The sequence below is a fragment of the Trachypithecus francoisi genome, unplaced genomic scaffold (genome assembly GCF_009764315.1).
Source record: "Trachypithecus francoisi isolate TF-2019V2 unplaced genomic scaffold, Tfra_2.0 Lachesis_group19, whole genome shotgun sequence".
Classification (NCBI taxonomy): domain Eukaryota; kingdom Metazoa; phylum Chordata; class Mammalia; order Primates; family Cercopithecidae; genus Trachypithecus; species Trachypithecus francoisi.
The window spans coordinates 9,833,365-9,842,964 of NW_022681464.1; the positions used below are offsets into that span (position 1 = coordinate 9,833,365).

At 45.8% G+C, this 9,600-nt stretch overlaps 1 protein-coding gene across 3 annotated transcripts in view; it reads left to right on the plus strand.

The window, feature by feature from the left end:
* The window catches only part of EPG5 (ectopic P-granules autophagy protein 5 homolog), a 142,129-nt gene extending 132,582 nt beyond the window's left edge, over nucleotides 1–9,547 (plus strand). For 2 of the 3 annotated variants that reach the window (XM_033177855.1, XM_033177854.1), the window contains exon 44: nucleotides 781–3,953. In XM_033177855.1, coding sequence (XP_033033746.1) covers nucleotides 781–963 — 183 coding nt within the window. In that variant the 3' untranslated portion in view covers nucleotides 964–3,953. Of the gene's footprint in view, nucleotides 1–780; nucleotides 3,954–8,294 lie in introns of those variants that run through there. The other variant, XM_033177856.1, reaches the window with a different exon arrangement.
* Nucleotides 9,548–9,600: the final 53 nt, after the last annotated feature.

A 9,600-nucleotide genomic window follows, 5' to 3' on the forward strand; every position in this document is an offset into this window, starting at 1 on the left:
ATATACAGTCTCTTCCCTTCTCTTCTCCTACTATGAAGAAAGGAATAATCAAAATTCTGGAGTCAAAGAATGTTTTTCTTTCCTTCTTCCTCTGAAGAGAGGAATGGAAACAGTTTCTGCCATGATTTTGTGTCATTTGTCAGAAGGATTCGGGAGGAACCTATGTACTTCATGCTTGTTGGCAGATTTAACAACCTTCTCACTTACTCTTGGCAGCACTTAGCAACTGGTTCCTCTAGAATTCCTTTCCGTTAGACAGTTTCGTATAACATTATCTCATAACTTAGAAACATATCCAACAGCAGATTGAACAGATTTCACCTTAGCAAGATGAGGCTGGTGCTTGGGATTTCGGGTTGGGCCCTAGGAACGGAAGGAGTGGACATTCTGGTGGGGAGGACCCCACAGGTGGGACTGGGGAGAATGAGGACAAGGCAGGCTTTAGAAATGGGTGTGGCAGGTGAGGTGCCCAGCAACAAGAGCAGCCTGCCACAGCAGTGGCTCTTGGTAAGGCAAGGTTGGGAAATAGCACAGAACAGAAACAGGGAAGGCTGGATGTGGGATGCTGCAAAGGTCACAGAGGTTTTGGCTACTGGCCTCCTTCTGGTTGTGGTTAAATTAATCAATGCCTGCCTTTCGGACTCCTGACCTCAGTTCTGTAGGCCTCCTTCCCACAAGGCTCACAGTTGAAGTACATAGTAATAATGGGTGTGCTGCACCTCTGGCAGTCACATTATGTGCCTCTACGGAGTTAACCCTCTTGTCTTCCATGTCTTTTAGGCTCTGAATGCTCTTGAATCCATGTCATCAAGTAAGCAGTATGTTGAATACCAGGATCAAATATTGCAAGCCACCCAATTTATAAGGCATCCTGGCCATTGCCTTCAAGATGGGAGAAGCTTCTTGGCTCTTCTTGTTAACTGTCTGTATCCAGAAGTGCATTATTTGGACCACATACGATAGTAGCACTGAAGCTCTTGAAAAACCCATTGCTGTTTATGTTTACATTTAACTTTCCTGTTGCACAAGTAACTTTGCTCAATTTCACTGTAGAGCTCAGTTCGGCCCGTGTGTAGTTGACTGAGATGCAAGTTGGGAGACATTAGATATTAGATAATTCTGAGGGATGTGTGTGTGTCTGTGTGTGTGTGTGTGTGTGTGTGTGTGTGTGTGCACGCGCGCGCGCGCTTTCTTAGCTCTTAAGACCTTCTGGAGACTCTTTCAGCTTTTATATTTATCCACAAGAGAAACTTACTAAGTTCCACTTGGGTACAGAGCCACTCACAGTTGCCGAATGTCTCAGTCATCTCACAAGACCTCCAGATGAAGTTCTTTGTATGTTTCCACTTCTGTCTCCATTTTATGTAAGTGTTCCAGATCTGACAACCTTGGAAGTCACATAGTACTCTTACTTTTAAACCCCATTTGTGCTCCTCCAAAGTAAAAAAGTCAATTTTGAAAATTTCTGCATTTCTCAAATGTGGGGAGATACAATAGTTTTAAAGTATCGTTTTTCTCAGAAGGGAGATGAAAATGCTGAGTTCATTAAAGTGGGTCATGTGTGAAATATGACTGATGATCATGATTATAGTGGGCAGTAGAGATGATGACAAGTCCATTTCCATCCAGCCACGTGTCCTCATGGAAAAGGAGCTGCCTGTCTGAATCAGGGTGGCAAGCTGGCAGTCTGGGAGGAGCATGTTTTACACAGGTGTTTTGTTTGGTCCACTTGGCGAGGCATGCAGACAGGGCTGCCTCTCTCCAGTCAGGAGAGTCTGTGCATTCCCTTGGGCCCTGACCCTAGCCTCATTCACATCACTTGGCCCTGTTGACACCTAAGTTTTGCACTCTTTGATAGACACCACTTGTGATATCTGAAAGGCTCACTGTCAGGAGACAGAGACTGAGGGAGACTGAAGACCTGATTCTCTGTTCCCTGCTTGTTTTTTAACTTCATATTTAAACTCAGATGAAGCCACTTGTCTACTGAAACACTTGTCTGTGGAAACTGGGTCAGGTCAGGAGAGCTACTGAAATTTGGCTTTTTTTCAATAGCCACGTGCCTTCTGTTGTTGACAGTTCAATCATTACCAAAGCCTGTGTGTAACTTTGCCTTGTTCTGTGGCCATCTTCTTGCTCATGTTATTTCTCCTGGGAATGAGCAGTTTGACTTCTGTTATCACGTTCCTCATTCTGTCAGCTCTACATGGATTTTGCCTGCACAGCTGGCTTAATATGTCTTTGTGTATGGGTAGTTTGTAGCCCTAGAATATTTACCTAAAAATGTCTAAAAAGCCACCAAGCACGTTTATAGGGGTATAGGGATGTAGTTAACAGAGTGCTAATCTCTCCTCAAATGTCCTTGTGGAATGCTTCCCCCCAAATTGGGAAGTTGGTAGGAGCTTTTCTTTACTTTAGATTTCTTTAGTTGGACGGAACGATTCTTCCTCACAGACACGCTTTGCAGCTTTGATAAAGAACATCCTGTCCAGTCTCTTGAGTTTTACAGGCCACCAAATGTCCATCTCAGAGGGACCTGTCTCAGCTTTTCTTATTTTTGCTTCTCTCTATTTTCAAAATTAGTCATCTTGTTCTGTGTATAAGAAAATTTGACAAGCTGTGGACAGTTTAATAGTCTGATCTGGCAACACTGATTTTTGTTTGGAAATATTTTGTGTTTTCTTTGAGGAGGATATAATTATTGCTATCCTAGGATGTGAAATTTTTGACAGTATGCACATTTTAAAGAAAATTATGATTAATCTGTATAATGTTATTGGTCTGTAAATATTATAAAAAATAAAATCAATCTTTGGTTGTAACTGGTTAAAAACCAAATTATAGGGATATCACACTATCTTATAAAGTGTTTCAGCTGTTAAAGTTGCTGTAGGTTGTTATGCCTGATGTCATTTAATTTATTTGACATTGAACATTAATCATCAGAGATGGTCAGTGAAAGAGCTTCCTCTTTAACTCTTTCTTGCTTAACCTTGGAAGGTTGACTCAACTCCTAGGTTTCTATGGGAAACTCTGGGCTAGGAACGTGCTATAAAGACACTGAGATAGTTCAGACATGGCCATGTGGCTGTAGCCTCCTGGGAAAGAAGAGTGGCCGAGAGGCCAGCCCGCCCATTGGTTTGCAGGGGCAGGGAGCCTTTGCTTAAAAAAATTGTTGGCCTCCAGAAAGCGTGAGGCTGTGGTTTCAGAATCAGTAATGGGTGCTGCACATCAATATTGGAATCAAGTAAGACCAAGACCTCGTGGACTGAGCAGCGTGGAGGGTGAATGGCTGCGGGCTCCAGACTTCACCGCAGGGTGGCCGACAGTGGCATTGGGACCAAATAAGGATGTCTAACTGCTTCCTGGGATCAGGAGGAGGCAGCATTCTGGTTGCCATGAAAAACATCTCTCTTCCTCTCCATCACTTCCCATGCTGCGGTGCACAGGTGGGTGGCAGAGGCAGGCTGCATCCCTGAATCATGTTGCCCCATTGCCTATTAATAGAACAAGTGAAGGGCAGGATGCTGGAACACACCAGACATAGGGGGAGGGAGGTCCTGCCAGATGTGTCTACACAGTTGTCTATACAGCGTGACAGTAGCAGTGGAGTCGGGACCCACCTGTACATGTTTCCAAAGCTCCTGCACACTTGGGACCTCAGCTTCAAGGCAGGACTCGTTTCTTAGTCTCACCACCCTTTGTTGGCTCAGCCATCGCATGCCTCTGCCCCACAGGTGTTGTGTGCCTGAGTCTCTCACTTCTTTGAGGTTGGGGGAAGCCTAGTCCAGAAAATGAAAACCCATAGACCAGCCTAACTTCCTTTCAACCAAGTGACAGCCTCCTTGTTCCTCCCACTTCATCATCAAAATCAGCGTGTACATGTCATATAAGCCAAGAGTGTTCCTGTCCTTGTTCCTTTCAAATGAAGGTGATATATACTTTTTCACTGAGTTTTTATTCCTAAAATTCTTTTTTCTGGAGCAGAAGCAAATGTCCTGGAATCGTAGACTTTCAAAGTCAGAAGGGTCATTCAAGTTCATCTAGTGCCCTTCTCACTCTGCAGGGATCCTCCTCCACCCCTGTCCAGTGCCTGGTGGTCCAGCCTGTGATGGGCAGGCCCAGGCTGCCGTTGACAGGCTCTGGAGTTCTGTTTTCTGTTGAACCGAGATGTTTCTACATTGCCTATTGGTCGTAGTTCTGCCTAGAGCAGTTCAGGCTGGGGCTATTCTTTTGCCCCTCCTTGAGGCAGACTTTTAGATATTTTCAGTTGTTATCACATGTCTGACACCACTTCCACCCCATCCCTCACCTCTTAGTCCTCTCCAGGCTAAATCCCCCAGTGTCTATTTTTTTTTTTGAGACAGAGTCTCATCTGTCACCCAGGCTCTGGAGTGCAATGGCATGGTCTTGGCTCACTGCAACCTCTGCCTCCTGGGTTCAAGCTATTCTTCTGCCTCAGCCTCCCAAGTAGCCAGGACTACAGACGCACGCCACCATGCCTGGCTAATTTTTGTATTTTTTAGTAGAGACAGGGTTTCACCCAGCCGTTGAGACAAGCTGGTCTCAAACTCCTGACCTTGTGATCTGCCCACCCTGGCCTCCCAAAGTGCTGGGATTACAAGCGTGAGCCACCGCACCCATCTCCCCCGCAGTGTCTTTAGTTAGACCTTTTCCACCATCATGTCTAACTGGGCTGCAATTTGGGGAAAGTGTCCAAATTAGTCCATGTTATCCTAAAAGGGATATGCCCCGGATTAGCAGGGCCAGGGCTAGGGTGAGACAAACGAGGCACACATCTAAGTTGGTGCTTACCTGCAGGTGCCAAGAGAGTGCTTCCTTGGGTTTACACCCATGGTGCCTCCTTTACCTCATTCTGGCCCCAGCCCTGAGGTCAGAATCGTGCCAGTGTGGTCCAAGTGGTATAATTCCCTAGATGCTTAGGCAGCATCAGCTTTCAGTAGCTGTGCGCCATGCAGGGCGCATTAAGCTAGCGGCAAGTCGAGACTGCAGACCTCAGCTTAACATCAGTTGTTGCCCGAGACAGATTTCATCCCACATCTTCATGACAGGCCTAACAACAAGGCACTTTGCCCTTAATCCTCTACTACTGCCTGCTCTTCATTTTGGGCCAACTGTACAGCTCATTTTGAGATAGTAGCTGATCATTTTTCTGATCAGTTAACTTTGTCTTATTAAGCAAAGTGAAGAATATAATGTTGGAAAATAAGTGTGTTGCTTAAAAAAGAAGTATCCCCGTCTACCATCTTGCATTTGTGTCTGGGTTGTGCTGGGTAAAGTTCTAGACTTACTAATGCAGACTTCATTTTGGTCCAGTTTCCACAGCATGCCTCAGGCCTCAGTGTCCAGGAGTAGCTGTATTTGAGGTTTCCTTCACTCTGGTAGGTTCCTGATTCTGGATGAAAATAACTTGAAAAAAAATAATTATACTACTGATCCTCTTTTGGGATAATGAAATTGCTAAGGAATGTTGTCGATTATAACTTTTATTTTTTAATGTACAGATGTACTATCATTGAGCACTGAGAGTTAGAATTCATTTTTCTTTCAATAGTTTAAAATCACTTATGTGGAGACACATACTTCTCAAGTGTGTTCAACTCTTTTTCTTCCCACATACGTAGTGTGACCTTTAAAAACGACAACTTTATTTTGGACATTAAATGTGCAATATTCACTACTTACTCATTGTTCAGCATTTTTCATACCTGTACAAAGGGTAAGTTTTTATATAGTGGTGAGAAACAGGAAGAAATGACAATTGGTTAAGTAAAATTCTGCAAATAAACTAGATTCAAATTTAATTTACACATGGCGGGCCGGTCTCATTGTTTCCTGCAAGTTGGTTGCCAGTCTTTTCATACATAAACTACAATAAGAAAAATTGTATATGAGAAACTTTGTAATGGATAGAATCTTTATTCTGTGACCTTTCACCATGATGGGTGAGGCCTCTAATTTCAAAGGGAAGTTTTAACTTGAGAATGTAAGAATTGGCAGGGACAGGAGGCCACCTGCTGATCCCAGAGAAGTCAGGAGGGTCTGTGATGTGGCCTTGAGCCTGGTAAGAGCAGGGCCATAAAAATTGCACAAATGAGATGGGAGTGGGGGTGCTTCTGGCAGTGTAACCCCAGCTTGGTCATGGTCTGCTGGGGAAATCTACTTTCAGTGATGGGATGCCCAGGAAGTTCTCTTTAGTGTTATTTTTCACTCACATTTGTAAGATGCACTTTGAATGGGCCAAGGTGTGGAGAAGGTCTGCACATTCCATTTGAGAATTACACCAATTTGGGATTCCTTGGGGACGGGCCTTTCTGGGAGTGGGGTATGTCTCCCTCACCCTTGTCTAAGCTTGGCAGCTTTTTAAATCAGATGGAACCACAGGATTTAAGGGTTGGAAAGTGGTCTAGAGGCAGGTTGTCTCACTTCCTTCTATTGCAGGAGCCAAGTTAACTGCCTCCAGACCAGTGGGCATCTTTGTGGGGACACTGTGAAAGAAACGATCTTTCTCCGAAAATGCTTCTTTTCTGAAGACAGCCGTTTTCCCTCTTGGTCTTTCTTTGCCAACCCCCTTGTTTAACGTATAATCAAGAAATAACCAAAAAAAATGGGCAACCAGCAGCCCTCAGGGCTGCTCTGCCTGTGGAGTAGCCATTTTCTTACTCTTTTTTTTTTTTTTGAGATGGAGTCTCACTCTGTCGCCCAGGCTGGAGTGCAGTGGCGTGATCTCGGCTCACTGCAAGCTCCGCCTCCCGGGTTCATGCCATTCTCCTGCCTCAGCCTCCCGAGTAGCTGGGACTACAGGTGCCCACCACCACGCCTGGCTAATTTTTTTGTATTTTTAGTGGAGATGGGGTTTCACCTTGTTAGCCAGGATGGTCTCGATCTTCTGACCTCGTGATCCGCCCGTGTTGGCCTCCCAAAGTGCTGGAATTACAGGCATGAGCCACCATGCCCAGTCTTTTTCTTACTCTTTTTACTTTCTTAATCTTGATTTTGCTTTGCACTGTGGACTCACCCTGAATTCTTTATTGTTCGAGGTCCAAGAACCCTCTCTTGGGGTCTGGATTGGGACCCCTTTCTGGTAACAAGATCTCTTTCCTCCCTGGGGCTTTCCCCCATTTTAAAATGAGAATAATTCCAGTCTTACCTCCTGGGCTCTTAGAACCCCCTGAGATTTTTTTGTTTGTTTGTTTTTGAGACAGAATTTTGCTCTTGTTGCCTAAGCTGGAGGGAGTGGCGCGATCTCGGCTCACTGCAGCCTCCGCCTCCTGGGTTCAAGCAATTTTTGTGCCTCAGCCTCCTGAGTAGCTGGGATTACAGGCACCTGCCACCATGCCTGGCTAGTTTTTGTATTTTTAGTAGAGACGGGGTTTCGCCTTGTGGGCTGGTCTTGAACTCCTAACCTCAGGTGATCCACCCACCTTGGCCTCCCAAAGTGACACAGGCATGAGCCACCACGCCTGGCCCCCACTGGGATCTTATAGGGCTTTGGGGATCACAGGGGGCCCAGAAATGTGAGGGGCTGTTAATTGAAGAAGGAGTGGGACTGGACTTAAGTGGCCAGCACTGGAACCGGGGACAAAACCCGGTTTGACTCTTGGCTAAGGAGCCTTCCAGCCTGAGGCTTCTGTGACTGGTGGGGGACCAAGCACCCCCCGACCCTGGCTCTCTTGTCCTGTCTGACCAGTGAGGTACAAGTGAAAGCTCAGCCCATGGTGCCTCCAGCCAAGTCATTTCCATCTCAAAGCAGGGCCTACTTTCACCATAGATTATCCCCTGGGCGGTTTCTTCTCATGTAGCTACATCTAGTTTTAAACTTCAGTTGGCAGCAGGCAAAGTGTGTTGGGCTCTTGGTGGACCCAGGAGAGCACCCAGGTAGTTGCCGATCACTTCCTCTCACTGCTGTCTTCAAAGTCTGGTGGGCATTGACCACAGAGGGAAGCCTGCAGGCTGCAGCTTGCCCGTCAGAAGCCCCTGGGAACAGTCTGTTCATGGAACACTGTGCCCTGCATTACCACAGGAAGTCCAGTCTTGGAAACACCGAGTCTTCCGGGTCATTTCTCTCCTTGACTCTGTGCCGCAGGACACCGAGCTGACTCAGCCTGTCTCTGGTCTTTGTTGCCAGTGACAGAGCCTGAGTACTCTGAGAGGGCAGGTGGGGGAAGATAGGCAGCTCTGCTCCACCCAGACCTCTTACAGGGACAGTGCCAGGCTCCAAGGGCAGCTCAGAGGGTCTGGGGATGGCTGAGTGCTGTCCCCTCTGACCCTAGGAGCAGTGGCTTTATCAGGAGGCCAATCTGGGGGCTGCCTGTGCACTGTGTGCATTTGTTAAAGGGGGTGCCAGCCGGCCGGCTCTCCTCAACATGCTTCCCACAGCCCATCACTGCATCTGAAACCATGCCAACAGAGGAAGTGTCCCTCTGAGGAATGGCACTTCTTCCGGTCCCAAGAAGCCCTCTTCAAAATGCAAGTACCGCAGGAGGGTATGTATCAGCTAGCACCAGCTGATTACCTGGCACCCTTATACATCACCATCATGCCAACACCAGGCGCACCCAGAGCTGCAGTCTCAACCGTTAGCTTAAGAATCACCTGGAGTCAACTGCTTCCTGCTTAGAAACAACAAACTCAAAAGGACATTTTGAGGACAGTCACGGAAATCTGAATATGGACTATAAAATGATATTGAATTCATGTTAATGAATCAATCTCCAGTGTGGTAATAGTATTGCGGTAATAGAGCACAAAGCAGTTACTTAAGAAATAATTCCTATTGCGATTTTTCTTGGCTGTGAAACTGGCCTCAAAGACCAGGCAGATGTTCCAATACATACTACTCCTGTGTCTTTAACTTCCCTGGTTATGCAGGACTCTCCATAGAGGTGCCTGAAAGCATCCCCATACAAGGAGGTACGTAAGCCTGCTCCTGTGACCTCATAACAGCTCAGACAGGCTCCTGGATGAATCCCAAGGTTAATCAGGAGCCACCTCTTGCCCTGGTGAAGGCTCTGGTGAGGAGTGGAGCTTTGCAACCCACTGGCCTGCATAATAACTTGTGAAGATCTTGTAAAGATCCCTTGACCGTCAGACCGTCTCCCTGGAAAAAGCATCACTGCCTCTTTTTTAAAAAACATTTTTAATTAGTATGGATATATGTATTTATATATTTATAAGGTACATGTGATGTTTTGGTACAAGCATACAATGTGCAATGGTCAAATCGGGGATTGGCATATCCATCACCTGAAGTACTTATTGTTAAGAACATTCCAGTTCCACTCTTAGTTATTTTAAAATATACAATAAGTTGTTAACTATAATCACCCTCTTGTGCTAGCAAATACTAGATCTTATTCATTCTATCTAACTGTATTATGTTCTCATTAAGTATCCCCACATTATCCCCTGCTCCCTGCTATCCTTCCCAGCCCCTGGTAATTATTCTGTTAACTCCACGAGTTCAATTTCAAGCTTTTTTTAGTTTCCACATATGAGTGTGAACATGTGGTATTTATCTTTCTGTTCTTGACTTATTTCCCTTAACATAATGGCTGCCAGTTCCATCCATGTTGTTGC